At 41.4% G+C, this 24,806-nt stretch overlaps 2 protein-coding genes across 8 annotated transcripts in view; one reads left to right on the plus strand and one right to left on the minus strand.

The window, feature by feature from the left end:
- Nucleotides 1-854: 854 nt before the first annotated feature.
- On the plus strand, nucleotides 855-2,729 carry parapinopsina (parapinopsin a). The gene is made up of 5 exons (XM_040152488.1): nucleotides 855-1,274; nucleotides 1,413-1,503; nucleotides 1,599-1,836; nucleotides 1,928-2,170; nucleotides 2,302-2,729. Exons 1-5 carry the CDS (start codon nucleotides 947-949, stop codon nucleotides 2,422-2,424), a joined length of 1,023 nt encoding a protein of 340 aa, XP_040008422.1. The 5' UTR covers nucleotides 855-946; the 3' UTR covers nucleotides 2,425-2,729.
- Nucleotides 2,730-4,962: 2,233 nt separating this feature from the next.
- LOC120803644 (cyclin-dependent kinase 17-like) overlaps nucleotides 4,963-24,806 on the minus strand; it is a 37,216-nt gene continuing 17,372 nt past the window's right edge. For 4 of the 7 annotated variants that reach the window (XM_040152328.1, XM_040152333.1, XM_040152335.1 and 1 more), the window contains 16 exons: nucleotides 22,510-22,643; nucleotides 20,016-20,057; nucleotides 18,148-18,273; nucleotides 13,324-13,380; nucleotides 13,098-13,212; nucleotides 12,770-12,864; nucleotides 12,572-12,634; nucleotides 12,235-12,358; nucleotides 11,425-11,545; nucleotides 10,765-10,862; nucleotides 10,535-10,640; nucleotides 10,237-10,279; nucleotides 10,032-10,122; nucleotides 9,876-9,953; nucleotides 8,054-8,175; nucleotides 4,963-6,406 (listed from right to left, as the gene is read on the minus strand). In XM_040152328.1, the coding sequence (XP_040008262.1) occupies nucleotides 8,072-8,175; nucleotides 9,876-9,953; nucleotides 10,032-10,122; nucleotides 10,237-10,279; nucleotides 10,535-10,640; nucleotides 10,765-10,862; nucleotides 11,425-11,545; nucleotides 12,235-12,358; nucleotides 12,572-12,634; nucleotides 12,770-12,864; nucleotides 13,098-13,212; nucleotides 13,324-13,380; nucleotides 18,148-18,273; nucleotides 20,016-20,057; nucleotides 22,510-22,643 (1,397 nt within the window). In that variant the 3' untranslated portion in view covers nucleotides 4,963-6,406; nucleotides 8,054-8,071. The remainder of the gene's footprint in view (nucleotides 6,407-8,053; nucleotides 8,176-9,875; nucleotides 9,954-10,031; nucleotides 10,123-10,236; nucleotides 10,280-10,534; nucleotides 10,641-10,764; nucleotides 10,863-11,424; nucleotides 11,546-12,234; nucleotides 12,359-12,571; nucleotides 12,635-12,769; nucleotides 12,865-13,097; nucleotides 13,213-13,323; nucleotides 13,381-18,147; nucleotides 18,274-20,015; nucleotides 20,058-22,509; nucleotides 22,644-24,806) is intronic. The other 3 variants (XM_040152334.1, XM_040152331.1, XM_040152329.1) reach the window with 2 other exon arrangements.

Genomic DNA, 24,806 nt, shown 5'->3' on the forward strand with positions numbered 1-24,806 from the left:
CAAACATGTAAAAGGCCCCTCACCCCTCCTACATACTAGTAAAACACCCAGACTGAAAGAGTGTCTCTTTGTGGTCATTTCGGCTCTTTGTCGTTTTTCGTGTGTATTTGTAGTCGTTTTGCATCCGTTTCTGGTCATATTTGTCTCTTTGTGCTGGTTTTGTTTGTTTTCGTGGTTGTTCTTAAGCCCAGGGGGTTCACACAGGTGTTTTTCAGAAGTGGTCTTGTAGAGGGTCTTCCCAATTAATTAAAGATTAAAGACCTACAAAGACAAACAGTTGCCAGTGACCCTGTTTTGTTTGTTCGGCTGACAGACTGTATGTGCCTGTGTAAGCCGTGCTACACAGAATTAATGCTAAGCCTCTACATGCTGAGTAGTTCAGTGCATATAAAAATGTGTTATATTCACAAGATATAATGCTGCTTCTGTGCCCTTAACTGGCAGATGTCCGTTTAACTCTGATCCTAAAACCCATATTGTTACTGAGCCCCTGCTTCATTACTCAGGGGCAGCTGTAAACCCAGCAATCATGGAAAGTGCAGTCTTACAGGATTTTAGCCAGAATTATTTTCTTCACAATCCGGATCTTCGGATTTGCTTTTCAGGAATTAAATGTCATGATCCAGAGCCTCTTTCCTCTTACTGGGCTTATTAAGAGAGATCCATCCTCATCTCTTCTTCTGAGCTGCACCAGAACAGCAAACATGCAGCATCCGTAGATAAGCGCCTGGCCTGCCCATTATCACTTTTGTTTTGTTTTATATCTTGTGAACCTGTTATTTTTGACCTGTGGACATTTTGGATTTGAGCTGGATTTGTTTCGAACTTCTGATGGACCCCTGACACTTACCACTCTTACCAAGGAAGCAGTTTGTGGCATCAGCAAGCAGTCCCACTGTGTTACCCCCGCTGCCATCAATCCCTGACTTAATCTACACTAAGCAAAATGGAGACGGCTGCCATCCAAGGAAACTCATCGTCTCACAGCTCGGTCAACACAGAGCTCCTCTCTCAGACTGGCTACACAGTACTGGCCGTTATCATGGGTGTGTTTTCTATAGCGGGGATCATCCTCAATGTCCTAGTGATCGTGGTGACAGTGAGGCACAGACAACTAAGGCAGCCACTCAGCTACGCCCTGGTTAACCTGGCCATATGTGACCTGGGCTGTGCTGTGTTTGGAGGTCTGCCCACCACAGTAACCAGTGCCATGGGATACTTCAGCCTGGGACGCGTGGGCTGTGTGTTAGAGGGCTTTGCTGTTGCCTTTTTTGGTGAGCCAAATCAGAGCCAGTTTTCAGAGTTTTACTTACAACTTGGTATGATTTAATTTGCGCTTCCAGTGGTGGAAGAAGTAAACAAATCCTTTACTTAAGTCAAAGCAAAATTTCGTCTTCTTTCTTTTCTTCCAGGTATCGCAAGTCTGTGTACAATAGGAGTCATTTCTGTTGAACGCTACATAGTCGTGTGTTATCCCATGGGTGCTGTGCTGTTTCAGACCAGGTATTACCCATCAAGATCTCACTTGGCTGCATCACACAGAGTACGAAACCTGATTGTTCGACCAGAACGCATCACACCATCTCTCTCGTCTTCAGACACGCAGTTGCCGGAGTGGCGCTGTCCTGGGTGTGGTCGTTTGTTTGGAACACTCCACCTCTGTTTGGTTGGGGAAGTTACGAGCTGGAGGGAGTGAAGACTTCCTGCGCCCCTAACTGGTACAGCCGGGATACTGGGAACATGTCCTACATCATCATATACTTTTTCCTTTGCTTTGCTGTGCCCTTCTCCATCATCATGGTGTCCTACTCAAGACTCTTGTGGACCCTTCGTCAGGTGAGCGATTGACAATGGCCGGACACAGTATATTTTTGTTGATTATATCGATATCATGATTAAGCCTTTTGCTTGTATCTTGATGTCCTAGGTGACCAAGCTGCAGGTATCGGAGGCTGGCAGCACAAATCGTGTGGAGGTGCAGGTGGCACGTATGGTAGTGGTGATGGTGGTGGCCTTCCTAGTCACCTGGCTGCCATATGCCGCCATGGCCTCTGCTGTCGTCATAGACTCCAGTCTATATATTGACCCCATTATCGCTACCATACCTGTTTATTTGGCTAAAAGCAGCACAGTCTACAACCCCATCATATACGTTTTCATGAACAGACAGGTAATCCTTCATTGTGCACATTTATATTCACACACAACCAAAAACAGAAAAGGAATTCAGGCATACAGTCTATAATCATACATGTGCATTTCCCTGTACTAACCATGTGTGCTGTATGTGTGCGTTTCCAGTTTCGAGAATACGCTGTTCCTACCGTCCTGTGTGGATTGAACCCGTGGGCTTCAGACCCACAAATGTCTGAGGGTGAGACCACTGTTGCCACTCTCAACAAGGGCCAAAAAGTCCCACCTTAAGAATCTTTAAAAGAATAAAAGTATGTATGAATGCCCATGGTCTCAGTCCCAAAGAACCAAATCATCTGAATTACTTTCAACCATCCCCCTCTGTACTGGAATGCAAGGAAAGATTAATTTTACAACTTAAAAATATCTATCCACGACTGAGATATGGATGCTAGGAATGATGGATGCTATAAATTCTGTATGGTCCTGTTTAAAAAACAAAAATATTGAAGCAGCTTTGAAAAAGGAAGAAGGAAACCATCATCAGATGCGACTTCCTATGTGCTCAGACATGTCTGTCTGAAGCTGTCACAACTTTTCATGTATTCTGACAATAAAGTCAATACCTTTGTCGTGTTCTCTGTCATGGATATTGCTGATGATAAAATACTGTTTTATCTCACTTTGAGGATTGTGGTAGATGTAGCAAATTCACAGGGTGTCAACATCCAAAATTTTAGAAATTAAAAACACAGATTTATACAACAACCTCTTTGCTATGTTAATTACAAACTATGAAACGACCCTTATGGTTTTCTGAAACGAATGATATGCATGAACATGTTTATTTTGTTTATGGATGCCTTTAAATCTACTCTACAGTAGGAGCAAAATTAGCTTTCCTTCCTTAGGTCTTTCAGTCAGTGGCTGGATTATTTGGTTTAAGAGGCAGTGTACGTTTCAGTGAAAACACATACAAACATATTTATTTGGTTGACAGAGCCTACATAAAAATCTGTAATTGCAGGCGCAGTTTTTGAATTCTAGTTTAAGTTATAAATCTAATTTGACAGACCTTAAAATGTTCTTTTCGCAGAATATTTGTTCCGTGTTGATACATATTTATCCCAACATTGAAAAGCAAAATAAGTCAAGAAATTTAAATTGTATTTGTAATTGCCTGTCACTGAACGGGCATATACAGTATATGTAGTTGATGTTGGAATCTGTCACACTTCATAGCATTATATTTTCAAAGGATTTAGGACAAGAAAAAAAGTACTTACATGATTTTTTTATTTTTTATTAGGTGTACACATCCCCTTTGCTTCTTAAGGTCTGTGCTCAAACATGGTACACACCCATCGCACACAATCAGACCTTTGTCACCTTTATGGCTTTCATTGATATAAATCAAAAATGATCAGTGTGTTATACTCCTTTGCAACTTGATACTTCACTCCAGCCTTTTGGATCCAAGCATGTTAAACAGCAAAACAAAAACAAAAACAAAAAAACAAAGAAAAACCTGTCATCAGTTTAGTCAAGTCTCACAGTTTGATCATTCACAGTCATTTCCCCCTCTCTAAATAAACACAAATGCAATCATACTCATCCTATTACCTTGGCTTTTTATTGATTACAGAAATATTGCTATGACTTTCATTAAAGAAAAGCACAAAAAAAAAAAGCTAGAATGTGAATAGCTGTATCAAACCTGTACACTTTTGTATATACAGAGTGAGGGATCATCTATGTACATGCTACATACTGTCACACTCTGGGTAAATAAGTAGTCCTTCTTACAGGCACAGACATGGGATCACTTCACCTTTTCTGAATCCATTTCGAGAAGAAGCTGCACAAGTGACCCGAGGTCGGTGCCTGAGGGGCAGGAGACTCTAATCTACACCCTCTAGCCATCTCATAGATACAGTACATGTTGACATGTCAACTGATTGGTGTGTGAAACAGTTGTGTGCTTGAACACCTGGTGCTTGGAGGATTTACCTGTTGTTTCTGGCAGCCTGTAACAATAACAGTGGGAAACAACAGTGCATCTGCTTGCCTCGGGTCCTGCTAAATAATCAGAGGCTTTAGTGCCCAGTTAGACAGGCTACGTAAACGTTTTTACTGCACTATATACCTTGAGGCTGAGTCAGATTTGTCACAGAAACTATCTGGTCCCAGTGCTGGCAGCACATCACAATGTTGCTGAATACTGTCATTGTCATCATCTTTATTGAATGTACTGTCGTCAGATTCACCAAGGAGCCATTACAGGTTAATGTGGTGTTCGGTGTGGGGGAAAAGAAAAAAAAAAAATCATATGTTATATGATGTCCCATGCTAAATTTAAACCAACTGGAGGCATTCCTTTTCCAGCAGCAGCTATTTCACATACCAGCTGAAAACATCGGCGTGTTTAGTACACAAACATGCTTAAAGAGATGACAAGTAGAGACATGGGTAAGGAGGGCTCTGACAGCAACATCATGGTCAAACTAACAGAGAATGAATAACACAGACGACAGACAGATTGATGCTGAGAAATTCTTCTTCTTCTACAGTTTGAAACTTTTGCAAAGGATTTCAAGCCATGTTCAACGTACTCTGCTCTACTGGGGGGGGGGGACATATACAAGACCAGCTGTACCTCACAGCATCCACATAACAACACTAGCAATAAGTCCTGAGCTCAAGGAATGTGCAACATGTCCCCAGGCAGTCACCAACTGTTCCAGTGGGAACACAGTAAAGACTGAGAACAGCATCCCGGAATTATCATTGCTTCTGACAAGTAAAAAGTATGATCATATATACAAATTAAAAAAAAAAAAAAAGAGTACAACAAATGCACATGGAGTTGGGCAGGAGAAGGTGGGGTTGTTGAATGGTTTACTCATGATCTAAAGAGGTAAAATCAGGTGCAAAGGGAACGTCAACATCGACACCTGTACACCACACAACAAATCAGGACAACTTCTGAGTCAAGGCAAAAGAGGAAGGGGGTGTCTAAGAATAAGCAGGTGAGGAGTTGTACACTTCCTTTACCTCTCTGTCCTTCAATGTTGTCCTTCGTGTGTACTGGAACAGGAGCGTCTGGAACAGCGTAGTGTTCTTAACAGCATGTTATTGTGTGACAAATGTAATTATTGTCTACAACTGGTCTGTAAGTTGCAGAGTGCTTTTAATTGTAGTGTAGTGGTCTCCAATACTTCTGCTCATTTTCCCTATGGTTAGTGAGTTGTTGTTTATTTTTTTGGTTTATTATTTTGATCCTTCTTCACTCTAATATCTAGCGTGTACTTTACATCCTACTCTGCTCGAGTGACTGATGAGGTAACGTAATGACAACCACCCTGACCTCGACTGGACAATAAGGTGCTAAAGTTTATCTCTGTAAACTCCAATGATCTACACACTCTTAACTTTCGAGTGAACGTCCAAGTGTGTGTGTGTGTGTGTGTGTATGTTTGTGTATTTAAGAGAGATACAGAAAGACAGAGAATGAGAGAAAGAGAGAGAGAGAGAGAGAGAGAGATTGTGTTTGTGTGTTGTTTTTAAAGATCATGTAATAAAGGGTAAAGAGGCTAGGCGAGGGTCTAGGGCTGAGGTGCAATATCCAGAGTTTTGATTCAGGCTGAGGCGTGTTATGAAAAAGCAGAGTTCTGCAGCTCAGTCTCTTTATGTACAACAATAGTTCGAAACAAAAAGAAAAACCACAAAAGAGAGCGACAGGGTTCCTCTCTCTTTCTTCTCCTTTGAATCATGTCCACTTTCAGTCCTTCTTCCTCACAGCTCCCTGATGCAGCAAGTTCTGTTCAAAAACCCGAGTCAGCACACATCCTAAACGCTGCCCTCTTCTGGTCAGCAGCGGTAGCAGCAGCAAGGAAAATCTTGTTCAGTCCCACTTTTCTTCCAGCATCACGCACGTCTCTCATTTTTAATTTTTCTGTCTTTAGGGTTGAACAGATTATTTTTTTTTTAGTCAAGTATGAATTCTTCAGCCTTAGTGTGGTTTTGCTTTCATTTTGCTTTGTCTGTGTCTATTTGTGTGTGTGTGTGTGTGTGTGTGTGTGTGTGTGTGTGTGTGCACGCGCGCGTTTATGTGTTTATACGGCAGAGTGTGTTGAGCTCCTTCAGTGTGTGTGTGTGGCAGGGTCAGTGAATGTATGTCTGACAGGACAGCTCCACGTGTCACTGTCCTCCTCACCCCAGCGCCCCCGCCAGCACTAAAACAACACACTCTGCCTCCTGCTCTTCCCCTGGGCTGAGAGAAAGACAGAGAGAAAAGGAGAGAGAGAGAAAAAGAGAGACAGAGAGAGATGTGAAAAAAAGGATTTGATTTGGACACACAAACACAAACCACCACACACCTGCAAATTTCACTCCATGCCAGCAGCACAAAATAGACACTATAGGGTCAAAAGCATTGGACTCACATAGGGCTGAACTAACTTTTAATTTCATTACCGATTTATCGACCAACATATCGATTCATCATTTGATCAGAAAACTGTAAAAAATGCCAGTCAAAATTTCCTAGAGCCCACCGTGATGTCTTTAAATTTCTTATTTTGTCCGACCAACAACCCAAAAACCCAAAAATATTTACTTTATTATAATATAAGACAATGAAAAGCAGCAAATTGCTGTAACATGTTGTAACAACCTCTACACTTGGACTTTGGAACCTGGCTGCAGGGATTTTCTCCCATTCAGCAACAGGAGCATTAATGAGGTCAAAGCACTGGTGCTGGGTGACAAGGTCTGGCTCACACCAAAATTGAAAAGCCATTTCTTTAATGATCTTGCTTTGTGCACCCAGGGACGTAGGTACGCAGCTAACTGGTGGTTTAAAACGGCATCTACTAATTCATGTAGGGAAATAAAATTTCACTGAATAAACAAGAAAATAATCCAAAAAACACGGGTGTTCTGATGGCTAAGGGATTTAAAATGCTGGTCACTTTGCATGTCACACCTTCCTCTCTCTCTCTCTCTCTCCTCATTTACTGTTGCCTCTTTTACGACCGTCTATCTGGAAAAAGACACAAACTGCCCCCAAAATAAGATCCTGTGTGCATGGGGGTAATGTCATGTTGTAATAGAAAAAGCCCTTCCTCCAACTGTTGCCACAAAGTTAGAAGCACACTATTGACTAAAAGACCTCTACCAAAAGTGTATGGACAGCTTCTTTTGACCATATAATGTACCTGTAGTATTATCACTGCCAGGAAAACATTTGGATAATAAAGTTCTATAACCTGTAGTACTGTGTGTGTTATCTGGCTGAAGATGGAGCTAAATCATACTTACCATTAACTGTAACACACTGCAATAACACAAACACCCTTATCCATGCTGATAGAAAGTGCATTTATAACACACAACAAACACACGCGGCACCAAACCCTCACTTACAGACTTAAGAAAAAGGCTACATCTCTCGCTGCAGAAACCTAAACAGGACTACAAATGAAAAGAATCAAATGACTCCCCATTCTTGATTCACATTCTTTTCCATATTGAATATATTGTTGCCCCTTTCATCCCTGCAATAAACACCAGGAGTGGCTAACTCTGAGAAAAAGAGGAATAGGTAAGTGAAAGCTGAGATGATGCCTGTGGGTGCAGGCCTTGAAATATGAGGGAAGACCGGCAGGAGCAAGAATGGGGAGAGGGAGGGGAATTAACAAAAAACAGAGATAAAGAAAGAAACAATAGAAAGGACATGAGCGTTAAAAGGTGTGAAATAATATGCTGTTTCGGCTCAGGGAATGCAAGGTGGGAAGAGAAATGCAGCAGCATTTTCCAATTCAGCAACAAAGACAATGTGCATATGGACAGAAGAAAATAAAAAAAAGAGAAGGGAACCTTAACAGAGGACAGACAGAATGAAAGAGACCGTATTTACCAGAACGGTAGGGGCCACTCAGCCAGTGGAATTGGAGGAGAGATTGTGACTCTGAGCCCTTGGACTGGCTGCTTCTCTCTGGAAGTACTGCGAGGGTGCAGAGCCTAGCTTATGGGCCATCGCTTTTTAGGGGTTAGGGGGGAGGGTGGGGAGGTTGGGAATATTGAGGTGTTACGGAGGAGTTGGAGTAGGGTACACAAGGGAGATAGAAAGGATTAAGGAAAAGATGAACATTGCGATAGAGGAGAGCGCGGGTACCAAGAAAAGAGAAGGGACAGTTTATCAGAACATGACAGAGAGGCAGCGGAAGCAGACAGAAAGAGACGCACACAGACTGAGACTGTGATAAACACAGAAACACTGAAGTAAACCTAAGCAAATGTCAAAAAAGACACATCAGGCATGCACAGTTAATGATTAGTGTTTCAGACAAAGGTAAAACTTCTCAGCTACACTTAAGTAACCTTAATAATGTAACTGGATGCTAAGTCAATGGTTGGCCGTACTGCTTAGTTTGTTTAGCTATGATGGGGTTTCTGTCTATAGCTTGAACTCTTTAAAGTAAATTAGCATCTTTCAACATCAAATTGTTAAATTTATATGTAAATTATTACAGTGTAGTAATAACCCTGACAGTGCGTAAAGCAATGTTGACCTTTGGTAAAACCTTTACTTGTATAACTTGCTGTTCATTACTGTGTCTGTCCAAATATTGTCTGTATCAGTTCCTTCTGTGGTCAGGGGGCAGGCAGGATAAATCTGTATCCTTGTGGAAGATTTGGTCACTCGCTGCCTCTTTGAGTACATAAATCAATGACAGCCAAGTATACTCTTATGCTAGTACAACAAGACTAGAGTCTACAGCCATGCTAGCAGGTCTGTGAGGCTGTATTTAGGCACAGTGGTGCTTTAAGCTAAATGCTAATGCTAGCATGGTAACATGCTCGTAATGACAATGCAAACATGCTGATGTTTAGCAGGTAAAATGTTTACCATCTTAGTGTAGTATGTTAGCATGCAAACATTTGCTAATTAGCACTAATCACAAAGTACAGCTGAGGATGGTGAAACTGTCATTAATGTTGCAGGTATTTGATCACAAAACTAGGTTTTGGACAAATCGAAATATCGACCTGAAGATGGCACGAGATGAAAAGTTAAGGGATCACCAAAGTTATTACAGTTCAGCCTGACGTGAAAATTGGCCACAAATTTGACGGCAATTCATCTGATGGTTGTCAAGATATTTCATTAAAAGCCAAAAACGTCAAGATCAGGAAGATGCTAAAGGAAAAGTCAGGGGATCACCAAAGTCAAACGATTCTATGTCTGAGGAGCCATGAATGCCTGTACTAAAATTAATGGCAATTCATATTTCAGTCAGACCGACTAGCATTGCCACCCCTAGAGACACAAAAAAAAAAAAAATCATTCCCTGTTCCCCCCTTGACAGAGCACAGCTGTAACTTTTACAGACATGCAATAATATTTTGACTTAAATATGATAATGGCCAGAAACTTATGTCACCTAAGTTTTTGCCTTGGTTCATTGTCGCTTTAAAGTGTATTGTGGTAGCTGTTGCAAATATTTGGAGCTGGGGATCTGTATGTAGTGAAGGAATGAACCTGGTGACAGATCGGAAAACTGTGTGACATGTATGAACACACAGTGGCATGAGAGACGACATGCAGCAAAGACAGAGAGAAAAAACGAGAGAAGAGGAAGAGGACAGGGAGCAGGACCTAGTCTCTATCACATTCCCAGTGGGAATTCCTCATTCACTGCATTTTCCCCTCTATTTTTCTATCTTGGAGGACTTACTTGACTCTGGGTAGACTGAGGATCTCTTTCCGGGATCTCTCTGGAGCTGAATGCCTTTTACGGAGAAGATGGATGCAGCTAAAATAACAAAAGAAGGCTGGTAAGACAGTGTGTGTGACAAGTGTACATTCAGCATGTCAGACTGTATGTACTCACTGTCAGCCAGTGTCTGAACCTGCTCTCCAAGACTTCTAAAATACGAGTGTCTGAGAGCATCCTCGGCTGATACACGCTTCTTAGCCTCAAACTAGAGACACATGGAGACACAGAGGGGTATAAAGACAGGATTGTTAGCTTTTTATCCAATGCTTTAGGTATATATATGTTAAAACTATTATCTCTATACAGCAATGTTCTTTACCTGTAGAAGCATTGAGAGCAAGTCATGACCATCATTGTCTATTCTGTGGGACAGAAAGCAAAAGAGAAAGTGACGAAAAGGAAGAAAAGAGTGTCAGTGAGGTCAAATGCTGACATAAGCCATATAATGCAGTGTAGGGTTCCTGCCATTTCAACAGAGGCAGAAATGCTGGACTACACTTCCTCCAGAAGGTCAATCCTGAATCTCATTTTATTACAAACTAAACATATCACAGTCACTTAATCTACAGACCCACACGTGCCCATGGCTGTGTGTTCATACACCCAAATCTACGCACCTGGGGGCGTGGTTGACGAGGGGTTCTGCGTGGTATCGGGGGAAATTGTATGTCTTAAACTCTTCACTGGTTGTGACACCTGGCCAAGTCTCTTCTGTAGGGGTACCTGTTGCAGAGAAAGAAGATCAGTCAATGTATGCAGAGTGTACACACACACATACACACACACGCATACACACTTGAAAGCATGAATGCAAATGCTAGTCCAAATTCCGCTGGTGTTGTCTTACCAAGGATGCGGAATATGAGGTGAAGCTCATCCTCCACAGTCGATCCAGGGAAGAGAGGTCTGCCTGTGATCATTTCATAGAAGATACAGCCAACACCCCTGGACATGGGGACAGAAACAGTGGAACGTTACATGACCTAAAATTGAACTATAGAGCCGTTTTGAGGTGTACTGAGTTAAATAGATGACATTGTTGTAAACATGTGAGTCCATAATTATTTAAATGCAGATGCAGATTAAATAAAATACAATTTGAGCCAATATAAAGGGATGCCCTACAAAACAATGCTCTTTAATAAGTTCCATAATGTTTACATCATAAATTAATAAAGTGCTCAAGTGCTGAACATAAATAATGTTGAACATTTCATCTTCAATGATACTAAAGAAGACAAACAAACTAAAACTATGGGTTCTGTGCTATCAATCTTCTAAGTGCTGTAAAAGGTAACACATCACACAGCAAACTAGCAAATGTAAGACACCCCACCAAAGCAAAAGAAATATGCCACAGCAATTTACAATTTACATCAAAAATGAAACATTGTTATAAGACCCAGTAGCTTCCCCGAATATCCTCCCAACCCACTGACGAACAAGGCTAGTATTAATGGTTTTCTCTAAAACGGTGTGTACTTTCTGTCGATGTGTGTTTGCTCACCACATGTCAATGGGTGTAGAGTACTCGGTGGAGCCGAGAAGCACATCTGGTGGTCTGTACCATAATGTCACGACTTCATTCGAGTAGGTCTTCGTAGGGACAGACTTGGCTCGTGCCAAACCTGAAGACAAACACAAAAAAGGACACTCGATTACGCAAATTTTGAACAGGTCCATACAATATCCTATCTGAACTCAACATACCAGAACAAAACTTCTCATCCTGAGTAAGGTCAGCATAAACAAGACTGTGAGTTGCAACTGCATTTGAGTTTCATACACTTTGTTATTACTCTGTTGAACTTGGATATTGTTTTAAATGCAAACAATACCTTATATTTACGGATGAATTCTTAATCCAGATTCCTGTTTCAATTGTAATCAACTGTAAAATTAACTAGTATTTTACACAGCAACACTCCACCAACAATATATTAAGTGTAACAATATGTTATGTTTCAATTTTTACCTAAGGAAGGTGGTTTGTCAAATGTCCTGTTGGTTTTAAGGAGCTGTGTGGCCTCTAGGGGTCGCTAGAGGGTCTTTCAAAGTCATGCAATATATGTTTTATAAAAAAATAAAGGGATGAAAGGCAGATTTTTTTTAAAAAGCTGTAAATTACCAGCTAATTGTAGCTTTGAGTCTAGGTTTCAACATTGTGCTTTGAAAACTGCAGTTGTAACTGAAGGAAAATCAGGCAAACGTCAAAGCTGTCTATGTCAAAATCACCATTTTCACCATTTTCTGAAAAATCAAACCAACAAAGAAAGTTTTCAGACAATAAAAAAGACTGATAGGGTGATTGCTATACCAAAATCTGCCAGTTTGAGCTCTCCTTTTTCATTGATGAGCAGGTTCTGGGGTTTAAGATCTCTATGAAGGACCTTCCTCCTGTGGCAGTACGCCAGGCCTCGCAACAGCTGGAATAGAAAGATCTGGAGAGGAGAGGAGAGATTAGTATGACTGACTTATTGTCACAAGCTTAATATTACACTAAGCCATTAAACATTAATTAAGTAACCAAGTAATTTACTGTTATGGCAAAAGTCACGTGGCATTATTACAACACAACCCAACCTGTCAATATTACGTCACTGCGTCTGGTATAAATCAAGACAAGACTGATCATTTGTATTGCTCTGAATTACCTTGACATTGTGAACACTCATGATGCTCCCACAGTCATCCATGTACTGCTTCAGGTCTTTTTCCTGATGAGGGAGAAAGAAAGAGGGAAAGAAAGAAAGAAAGAAAGATGCAGATAAAGTATGTAGATATGCATTAATATGTCCCTTAAAAAACACACACACAATAAACATCCACACAGGCACAGTACAGACACTCACCAGGTACTCAAACACCAGTGTCAGGCACTTGTCAGTGTGGATAATGTCATGGAGCGTGACAATATTGGCGTGCTTCAGGTCTTTCAGTAGAGACACTAGGAGAGAGAGACACGTCAGGCACTGTCAGTCAAACAAAGACAACCTGAGAGAACAACTAAAACATCCCATAATTCAGGGAGCTACAAGGAACTACAGATCAGCATCGACTGTGGGTCCAACAACATTGTCAAAACTTTACATTCTCCTTGACAATGTAGTTCTGTGTTGACATGTGAGAGCTTTACTTTCAAATCACATGATTTAAACTTTGTTAACGGCAGTTCAGTACCTTCTCGGATAGCTGTGCAGGGCGCGCCCTCCTCATGCTCCAGTCGGATCTCTTTCAGAGCCACTAAATTGTCTGTTAACTTGCTTCGACCCTTAAACACTGTAGCATATGTCCCCTGCAGAGATAGAAACCATGTGAATGCATTTGTGAAATAAAGGAAACTGAGTATTTGGTGAGTTTGTATGTGCTTAGCGTCAGTTTCACTGATTTTCGTTATTGAGCTCACCTCTCCCAGTTTGTCCAGTTTGATGTAGGTCTCAAGTTTCCCGAAGCCGATTTCTGACTAGAGAAAACAGAAAAAAAAAGAAATGAAAAAAACAGCTGAGGAAGTATGAGCTTTATCTATGTGCATTATCACTAAGGCAGTGCCCATTTATTTTAGCCATAGCCTGATTGTAGGTCAGGCTGGGCCACTCCAGCATATTTAAGATAACTATCCATAGAATCAAATCCTCCAGGCCAGAACTGTTAGTTCAGACTTCAGTCCCATTGCTGCTGACATTTGGCTTACAACTGCAGGGGTCTGAGTCACCAGGTCTTGTCATTCTGTGTGTTTGTCTGTCTTTGTGCTAAAACATTAGCTTTGTTTCTCCAACACTTACTGTATGTTACTAAGCATCTCTGCTAAACTCATGCGACACATTACATTTATGCACATCTGTATTAGTAGTTATCGACACTTTGATTACCACTAAATCATCTCCGTAGAAGCATCTGTATAAAATACCTGCTGACACAGTTCAGCCCCATGAACACTGCACATAGTAAGCAGCCATGCTTAAATTGCATGCGTCTGATTGGATAGTGAAAAACCTTCCTAGACGTCACATTTTCCTAAAAGGACCCTCCATAAATCCAGATGCATTACACCTAGTAAATAAAAGACACTGAACAAACATTATTTCTATGTGTCTCCAGTATATGTTATTTCTTAATCTTAAATTTGATCAGATCTCTGACATTGGAATTTCAGGTTCTGGTTGTCTAGGTCACTCAATCACCACGTACATTGCATCAGATGTACGCACACAGACAAACGTGTACTTGTGTCTCATAGTGTGTTTGTTGGCCTAATGTGAGCATCTCAAACCGAATGTCATTTCTCCACAGTGCCGCCTCCCCATGTCTCTTTAGTGCTACAAAGTGACATCATTGTCAGTTGCACATATACTTTTTGGCCACAGGAAGTCAGTATAAGAGAGACAACTGAGTATGTGGTCTTCCACTCCAAACAGCTTAATAGGGATTACATATTCTTTCTAAACAATTCCATGGCTATCCAGCAGCATACTTCACATCTGTGTGTGCATAGTGAATTCTGAATTAATCTTGAATCCAGTTAATAAAGGTTTAGCTGCATAATGTACGTGGCCCCTAGGTTTCCAGGTCATGAATTTTAGATGGATGTAGCTACGTCAAGCTGCGATACACATAGGCCTGTCAGTGTTTATCCCTCTCCCCATCATTTTTCCTCACTTATTTGTCTATCTCTGTCAGGGTCGATTCAGTCATGTTTTATCTGTGTTCATCTCTCTGAACCTACCCATCTCTCTCAATATACTGTAGGCCCGTCCCATCACGATGTTGACGTGAGTGCCAGGCCAGTGCTCATCTATGCGCATGTATATGTATGTGTGTATAAGGGAGAGGGTCTCCAGTGACCAAGTTAGCTGATGAAGCATGTGATCTCTTTAAAGGCATGCCTACAAGCCAATATCCCAACAGGCTCGCACACAAGAGGAAACACTGAAAGAAGTGTGTGTGTGTGTGTGCATGGTATGCACAAATTGCAATTTGCATACTTAATTAACAGACATAATCTTAATGTATTCGAACCAATATCTGGTTTTGTATCATTATCTGGTAATGTTTGAAAGTTAAAAAAAAAAAAATGATGAAAGAAAAAATCACTAAAAACTGCAGAGATGTGTGTGCATGTGTGTATGCATGTACGTATAGTATGTGCAAGGGAATCTATTGTGTGTATTTGAATATTTGTAATTAGACTAACAGCCTACGCTCAAGTGTAAACACACATGGCAGTCAGTCTCATGAGCAAAACACAAACTCACATGCACACACACATTCAAAAACAAACAAAATACATATGTATGTAACCACCACCTCCCCTCCAGTAAATAAATCTGTGGCCTCTCGCCTTTTTGAAACGTCTCTAAAACAAAGAAATGCCCAGCTCTTTAGCTCCAGCCCATTCTCTGCTTTCTGCGTGCAACTACACTCTCTGTCTATGTACTTTACAACCCTTTTGGTGTTTGCACGCTTGTGTGTGTGTCCCTGCGTATGCTTTCGATGGCAACGGGTTCATTTCATTCCCAACGCTCCAGTGAGCTTACTCAGCAGAACTAGGTCAGACCAAGTTTTGGTGACAAAATTAAAGCAACATAAAACAGAACAAAATGTGTGTTCTGTCTGAGCCATGTACAGGAACTGAGGAGACGTACAGCTAGATGGACTGACAGCAGAAGTAAGAAATGTGAGAAGAAAGATGTCTGCAGAGAGGATCGAATGTGTATTGAGAATAAAGTCCATTACTTCAACCACATTTTATTTTTAGATTTTCTCCGTGATGCCGCCTGAAAGAAGGCTTGAGGGGAGAAGGAGGATGGATCGAGAGTATTGAGTGGGAGAGAGAAAATGACAGCCTTCTGCTAAGACAAGAGGTGGTGGGCAATGGGAGTTGGGGGAAAGGTGAGTCCTTTCATTAACATGATGTAGTCAGTCCTCAGGGCTTCGATCACTCAACCAATAAACATCTTGCTCTGTGTCACCTTTCTCATTCAAACTTGCTGATAACAACAAACAGGGTTTTACACGAAAGAATGGACCGACACCTGAGCTCAGGTATGATTTTTTAAGTTTTTATCAGTTACTAACAGCATAATATATAGTGAACAGCAAATTATGACCAAGTAGAGAGGGGCACATAAACTGGCGTCTTGCCTAAATGTATATTAGTTTTATAGTTAGAAAGTTTAATATTCTGTCACCGTGCGGCTGAATGGCTTAGAAAAAATTGAGCATTGCATAACACCATTAACTGTTGTGGTTTGAGATAGAACGACGACTCCTTCCTCAGCAACACTGAATCTCATTGGACTGCTGTGAATAATTGATTATCAATGGGCAACAGCCATGTGAGAAAACTGATACCAACTGACTTCACTTACATTACATTGGAAGCGATTCAAAGATCAAAATACACAGTTTTCAGATGTGAGCATCTGAGCACATGTTCTATGTTACGGTAACCAGTGACAAGCGCGCTGATAGCCCAAAAGCCATTACGTCACTGTGCTCAGACAAATACTGTCATTTTTAAGCTTAAACTCATTCAGGTAAAGTGTGGAAGAGTAAGCGCACTCGTTCTTCTGTGACAAACTGTACCTAGATACACGTCCACATTTGGGGAGACTGGGGGATTAAGTTATCATTTATTTTCTATGCAAACATTTTTAACACGGTCAGGGTTGTGACTCAGCAAATTTCTTGTCAGTTCTGGCTACAGGTGTTCAAACTGACATAGGGGGCAAAAGTAGGCCGGAAACTTACTAAATGAACTGTGCATATATGCACTGCACAGTCAAAAACATCATTCTGCTTGGTTGCACTGCATTAAATAAAGTAAACAATATGAGCTGCTTAATAAAAAAAAAAAAACAACCTAGCTGTATTGTACCTTCCTGCATACACTCTGCAGTCCAGTACGGACTGGTTTTAACTTTCACCGCAGCATCTATGTGTCCTATCTTAAACTCCTCTCTAGATAATTTTTTTTTTTATCCTTGTTTTATCCTCCTTTGTTGTATCCTTGTTTTTCAACATCTTATCAATTTTTAAATCATGTCTCCCTGTCATTTGTTCCCCTTTCCCTCTCTCTTCCTTGCTCTCCAGCTCACTTCAAGGTGTCCTGGTATGTAATCCTAGTCAGGAGAGCAGCTGCAGTAGATGAGTCTGACACTGCTGCTGAATTATTGATGGATCTATTGCATCACGTGCATACAACAACCCTAAAGATACATAGCCACACATAAGTGGACAAAGAAAATGTCCGCCACTCGTTTACATCATAAAGACACAAACATATCTACAGACAATCCTCTTCTTCTGGTTCGCTCTTACACCATAAACCTCTCTTCTTACCAGCAAACCACCCTTCAAACATTCTTTCCTTTCATCTCTGAGACTCCTGCAGAAAAGCTGCGTCATTAAATTGCTTCAAGCAGAGAGCTGGAGGCAGGGCACTGTCCCTGTTCAATAATTACAGCAAAAATGGTTGATGGAGGCTGAATCCTTTGTGCTCTCCCATAGAACATCAGGGCTTTTGGTAATCGCGTTTTACGTAAAATGTATCAGTAAAGCAGACTGAATTTAATTTTCAAAAACAGCAAGAGCGAATGAGTGAAACGGAGCTGTGCAATCTTGCTTTATGCAGTTGTGTATGAAGGGAAACTTGAGCAATGGCAGAAACAAAAGAGTAATGTTGAATAAAGTGTGACCAAAATAAACACCAATTGAAAGAGCAGGAGTACTTCAGCAACAATACAAAGGGGTGTAAAGGGACATGCTGCATATTAATGAATATATGCCTATTCCTACCCATCATCCCCCTCTCTCTCTCTCCCACCCCCAGTTTCATACTCATAATACGCTTGGCCTGGATACATAATACAGAGTTCATCATTCATCCCCCTACTGAGCCATTGTAAGCTCTATAGCATTGTGTGTTTACATTGAGTCTATGTTTGTGTGTTTGCAGTATGTGTCTGTCAGTGGATATAATGGCCTCAGTCAACCATGTTAATAGTGCACAATGGCACTGAAAGATCATATTACTTTTGTTTCAAAACAAAGAAGCATCAAAAGAACAGCACACACCCATTGGTTCTCACAAAAGTACACATCAAGATGCTAAGAAGGGACCAAGAAACCACCGAGGCAGCTGACAAAAACTGGTTTCAGCTGCTTTGCACACATCTACACAGCTGCAAATACACACACACACACACACAGACACACACTGAATACTGACCAGTGAAGCACGTCGTAGCCTGCGGCTCATGGGTTTGTCAAAGGGCGGGCTGTTCATGGCAAACTTCTCCAAGTAGCCCTCCGGTAGCCTGATATCAGCTGGGAGAGACAAACGTTTGTTTATGTCCTGAAACAGAAAGAGAAGGATTCAAAGGGAGAAAGAAAGGTTTATGAGTATTTTAATATAATCAACCCCATGCTCTTTTTCTTTTCAAATTCTAACCTGTAACCCTATTTAAGATAGTGACATGTTTGAGGGAGGGGTTTCCATATATATTAAAAACATTCAATTACCCCGATACATATTTATGTATAGTAATTCAAATTTATACCATATATATAAGAGCAGAAATCGTAAATCAATCAAAACTATATAGGATATTTGGCAAGTTTTAAATGCAGTGTAACATAAGCTGTAATAATACAAATATAATAAATGAATCGAGCTAAAATAATCACATTTTTAAACGGAGTTAAACAAAGTAGGACAAAGATGGCAAACATGACTTGACATCTCAATCAATAACATTAGCAAGCAGATTAGTGTTTTAACCAACCATCATTAACCCTAGACTGACATCATATTTCTTGGCTGCTTGACAGTTTTTTGATGACTTTGACTTGATTAATCACCATGATCCAGCTTCAAAATTCTTTCTCAAGCCTTGGAAGGTTATGGTCTACTTTTGAGACAAAAAACAAAACAAAAAAAAAACACACACACACACACACACACACACACACACACACACACACACACACACACACACACACACACACACACACACACACACACACACACACACACACACACACACACACAAAAAATCAGCTTTCTCCATCAGTCTCTCCTGGCAAATAGTTTGCCAAGGGACAGCAGCTCACTCCAGTAAATTACGAACCTTTGGCTTACAGGTGCCGTCTGCTCTTGTGAATAAATGACGAAGAGAATGAAAGTTACAACTAGTAAGCCTGAAATAAAAGCCAAATACAAGGCCACTACATGATGGGACAAAATCCAAACAAAATGCTGGCAAGTTTCAGGCTAATTTTCACCATACATTTTTGGCAGAGTGAGAAGATTGGCACACTGCTGTTCCCAAGTTCACAAACTCATCTGGAACACATCTGGAACCCGTCTTTTTGTTATTAAACATGCTTGATATTTTCTTCTAATGCTCTTCTGCCTGAAGTAGCTGACATCTTTTTGAGTGTGTGTACTGTTCAGATGTCAAGATTATAATTTTAGACAGGAACTGTGACTTCTCAACACTTGATGGGCCGCCGCGTTTTTATGCCTTATTTTGATAATTTAACACTACCTGATACTTGGGTATGGTATTTTTGTTTTTGACTGATTTCTACCACGTAGCACATGTAAAGTGAATACCTCTGACCAACCTGAAAACCTTTCACTTCCTAGGCCTTGCTGGAACGCAATTTGTGTGATGCTACAGTTCCCACAATGCATTGCTCCTGTATGCTATCCAGGACATGTAGGACATGTTCACTGGCAAGGTGCCAATCACACCGTGTTTCCATGGCAGCAGTGGCTGGCCCAGTCCCAACCGCCCCACGGTATGCGTCCTCGATATGAGTGCGTGAAATGATATGTGTGTTTACATTTGAATGTTTGTGGGAGCGTAGTGTAGTGTGTGTATGCCTGAATTTGAGGGATTTTATGCCTGCAATGGTTTTGTCTGAGCTCACTGGTTAGCTCAACAACATGCAGTATTACATACAAGCCGTCACCCCAAGGACAGTGACACACTCAACATTTTCCCAAACTGAAAACGTCAGGCAATGCACTGCATACTGCATAAGCACGTTATGAAAAATAAGCCACAAACATGCACGGACATGACTTACCGACTTTGAGTAATTTACACATTTTAAAGCTCCACTGAATGTCTGTATCATACAAAAATAAGAAAAGGAAAGTAAGAAAAAACAACACACTAAGGCCCCGATCATACAGAGCGCTTTTTACAGGTTGCAAAACACAAGGTTCACCGCATTGCTTTTTTTGTAGAAGTCTACAATTTAAAAAAAAGGAGCAGTGCGTGTGTGTTTTTTTTAATTATTTTTGCTAGGCAACCACCAAATAACCTGACCTTAGCCGAACCGTGATTTTGTTGTGAAGTAAACTCACAGATCTGTACATGTTATTCAAATATATAGGCCGTAGGAGCACTTGTTCTGGCTCTGAATGAGGGTGAGAGGCTTTTCCCAAATAACATGCTGGACAGAGAGAAACAGTGATCCGTGTGGGCATGAGACCCTGTCACGACCACAGTGGGCCCGCCTCTCAATGCATCCAATTGGACAATGGGAAAAAGCTGAAAATGACGGGCGCTTTTCTGCTCTGAGTTTTTTCAACTTGAGGCGTTCAGAGTGCTCCTGCGAGAACGTGAGGCGCCTCAAGCGCGCTAAAACGCGCGGTGCCCAGAGCGCATGAGCAGCGCAAAACGCTTACTGCCTTTAGAAAAAGAACCCGAAAAAGACCCCTCTCACCGCAAAGATTGCATCTTGTCCTATCAGGGCCTAAAGCTGCTTATTGCTACCAAAAAACAAAACAAAAACAAAAACCCTTTTTCACAAATACACTTTATGTATCATGCAATTCATAAAGTGACTTCTGATGGCCAAAACAACAGATCTTCGCACATGCACTCTCCACATTCCTTTTCAAAAGGAAAACAATGGACACGAGTTCACAAAGACACTGACACTCATGCCCTCTTATTCAGGTATTCTGGTATTGACTGAATAAAGACCCACATATAAACACGCACGTGTCCCCATACTCACAATGCAGAACAGCTCTAGTAGCTTCCTCATTGTCCTCCTTAAACGTGTCTTTCTATACAGTCACACACATGCGCTTTCAACGATGCATGTCTCTGACCTGCCACATGACTGCACACACACTGACAGAAAGAGAGAGAGAGAGGCTGGCACTGTGGTAGAGTGCCATCCACATGCTCAGAGGAGGAGGAGGAGGAGGAGGAAAAAAGAGGACGATGAGGAGGAGGGGAAAGCATGAGTAGAGGAGAGAGGAATGGACAGATTCCTGAGGGGAGAAAGGCAGATTGGGGGAAGGGGTGAACAGAGGGGGATGGCTGAGAGGAAACCTTGTTTTTCTGTTCTCTCCCGCCATCATTTTGTCCTCCATCTCTCCTTCTCCCTCTTCTCCATTATCATCTCCTGTGCTTTTCCTCTGGTTCCCTTCTTTCTTTGTCATACCAATAATTATTCCTACTTCTATAATTACTCTCTCACCCCAGCATTTTCCTCCACTTTACTTCCCCCTCCCTCTCTTCTTTCTCTCTTTGTGGTAAACATGGTTTAAATTAGTCCCTTCCACTGTTCACAGAAGTCAGAGGCAGCAGCCTTTGTGTCCAGAGGCATTTCCCGTAATTCTACTTCGCTCATCATTCTGCAACTCTTTCAAACAGACACGCACATACACATGCACAGTCTGACCAAGACATGAACACATACTCAGGAATGTGGCAAAATAACGCAAAAAACACCAACTTTACCTGTCCACAGATAGCACAGGTGCACTCACACTCAAACAGGTGGGCAACTTAATGTATGTAAAATATGGTCAGAAAAACAAGGGGCTGTGTCTGAAATAATTCACAGTAGTACATACAGTGGTCAACTACGTTCTATAGTTGGTTCGCGATTTCGTAGTGGTGTCTGGATGTCTCATGAAAATTACTGACCCCAATTATTGGACTAAAAATAATCAAACAACACAAAGAGTTAGAAAAATCGTTGAACATAAAATTGATCATCACTAACTGCGAGCTAACTACCATCATGCAAGGAAAAAAATTATAAATTTAGATGGCTGCCAAAATAAAAAGGAATGACCTGAGTGGTGTCTAAATTTGCTTTTTCACGATCTGCTGACCGAGACATTTTACAGCTGAAAATAAATTTGCCAGTGCTTTGTGATGGAAAAACTGTAATGACGACACTAATTCTAAATTGCCTTAAACCAAGTTTGCCATTTCTTGACTGCAATTTCTTGCTATTAATCAGCAAACATATATATCTGCAATAGGCTAAAGCAAATATATGGGCCTGTCCAATGTATCGGACTAGCTCTACCATCTGACAGACTATATAGTCCTCTACATAGTATTTCATTTATAACTTGGAGTGAATAGTGAAGGAGTGAATATTTTCAGACAGAGCCAAGGAGCAATTTGTGAGGTCACTGTTGAATCTCAGTGAATAATGTTGTGTTTGAGTGTGCTTTTCTCTGGTTATATGTATGATCGCAGTATGCCTAGTATGAAAGCAGGTGCGCTTGTGATTGTAGCAGGTGTGTCCTGATTTCCGGTACCTCATTAGAGATGCGGCGATGGTGGTTGTTCCTCATACGGACCCTGACTGGACTCTGGACCTCATCAGAAGACGTCCCAGACGCCTGGTCACTCTCTCCATCTGAACCCATCTTCACATTCTCATGGACGATACCTATTAAAACACACAGAGAGACAAACAAACACAGGTAAAGGCAGACTGTTATTGTCAGGAATTGCGCTTTGTGACACTGTGCTGGCGGAGAAAGCAAACCTGAGCTGAATATTTTACATTCATCTTTAAGAAGCAATATGTAACTTCATTCTGCTCTTTTGGACTACTTTTTTGTTTTGTTTAAGGAGACAAATGCTCTTTCACTCTGTTCTCCTCCTCTATTACTCTCTCAATATGCCCATCAGAAGACACAACCTTCCGTCTTTCTTAGATTCCATTCACCCCTCTGTGAAAACCATAGTAGGGTCCCAATCCCTGGTTGATGGATTGTACCACCAGCCATGCAGGGGTGTTAGCCGGGTGTGTATAAATTGCCATTGGTAAGATGAGAAGGTCTGAGATCGATATTACCCTGCATGCAATGGGGTAATATCGTCTCTGCCTGAAACCCCCCCCCCGAAAATCCATCTGATTAATGAGTCACAGTGCAGCAGACAGGACTGCCTCCTTCAGTGGTGTGTGAGTCAATATGGGGGAAGGGTCTCTCTTTGGGTTCTAGTGCATGATACCTGATAGCGCTCAAGTCTGGGTCATGTGCAGTACATGTCAGTGTGTCTGTGTCAGTGTCTGTGTCAGTGTGTGTGTGTGTGTGTCAGTGTGTATGTCAGTGTGTGTGTGTGTGTGTGTGTGTGTGTGTGTGTGTGTGTGTGTGTGTGCGCGCATCTACGTGCGTGCCGGCATGTGTCCGTGCGTGTGCGTGCGTTTGTTTTGTGTTTAGTGGAGGAACTTGACAGATGTCAAAGTTGACATTTTAAACAGCCACCATCAGCAGAAAAGAGGGAGATAGAGGGAATATTAGGAGATCAGGGAGAGGATGGTTTTGGTGAGAAGAGGTGATGAAGTGAAAAGAAAAATAAGTCCCTCGAGTGACCGTGACACCCCAGCCGTAGGATAGACGACTGATGGCCAGGGGGGTAAAGCTATTTATTATAGTGCACTGTCTTTCAGCGGCAAAGTGGGGCAACACCACCTAAGGCTGATTCTAGGTCATTTGTGTGTCTCTTTCTTGTAGTCAATGATAGGATTTGGCCTGCGGGTTTCTACCTCAGGACTCAGTGAGCAGTGTATCAACAAAATAAAGGAAGCTATCTTTTCAACACAGCTTTCTTTTTACTTGTTATAGCCTATTGTGCAAAATTCATTTATCATATGTTAAGCACTGCTAAAAGCATTATATAATATGCAATGGCCTGAAAATAATTGTCAGGAATGTACAGTATGTGATCATCTGACCAGGTACTTCCCAAAAATTAAAAACCTATTGTCCCTTTACTGTAAACCTTCCATAAACCTTCTAAGAATCCATGAAAACTAATTTTTTTTTTTTTTTTTTTTTAAAGAAGTGTCAGAGATTTTCTTACTGGCACAAACAGTCCACTACCTGTACAGATCCCAGGTGCTAATTTCAGCCTACATCTGTCCATTGGTCCAGCTATCTGTTGATTAAAGCAGCATATGCTCATTAGCAAAACACAACCAGAACACAATCCATCTGTGTTAATGCTTAGTAAACCGTTTTGTAGTCATTTAAATCTCGGAGGCTGATGAACTGCCTGTGGCCTCAAAACCAGACACAGGCATAGAGGGTAGGTATGAAGAATAGCCTGATAGGAAAACTGAGCAGTGAGCAGTCATATCAGGAATCAACCCTTATAACCCGGATGGTGAAACATTAAACTCAAGGTAACTGACACCAGAGTGAGGGGAAATTGATCCAGGATATCTACATACTGACAGACATGCACACATAACCACACGCTTGCAACGAGTGAGTATCCAGTACTGCTATTATGTCACAGGTCTTTCTCACTTTCAGAGAGGAAATGAGCTTGTCTGTTTATGTAAACAGTCAAGCAGATGCGGGTGCATGAGACAGGACGACTGAACTGGGAGGAAAATTCCATCACCTAGGCCCTGCAAAACAACATAATATGCTAATGTCCTGCTAGCGCATTCGGTATGTGTATGTGTCTCCCCTGTACCAGCCTCTCTAACACACTTTCTCTCCTCAAAATAAACACACATTCACACTCACGCATATTTCCTAATCACACAGGACATTCTTTTCCAGCCTCCTGCAGCTTCTTTCTGCTCCATTTCCAT

The sequence above is a fragment of the Xiphias gladius genome, chromosome 18 (assembly GCF_016859285.1).
Source record: "Xiphias gladius isolate SHS-SW01 ecotype Sanya breed wild chromosome 18, ASM1685928v1, whole genome shotgun sequence".
NCBI lineage: Eukaryota > Metazoa > Chordata > Actinopteri > Istiophoriformes > Xiphiidae > Xiphias > Xiphias gladius.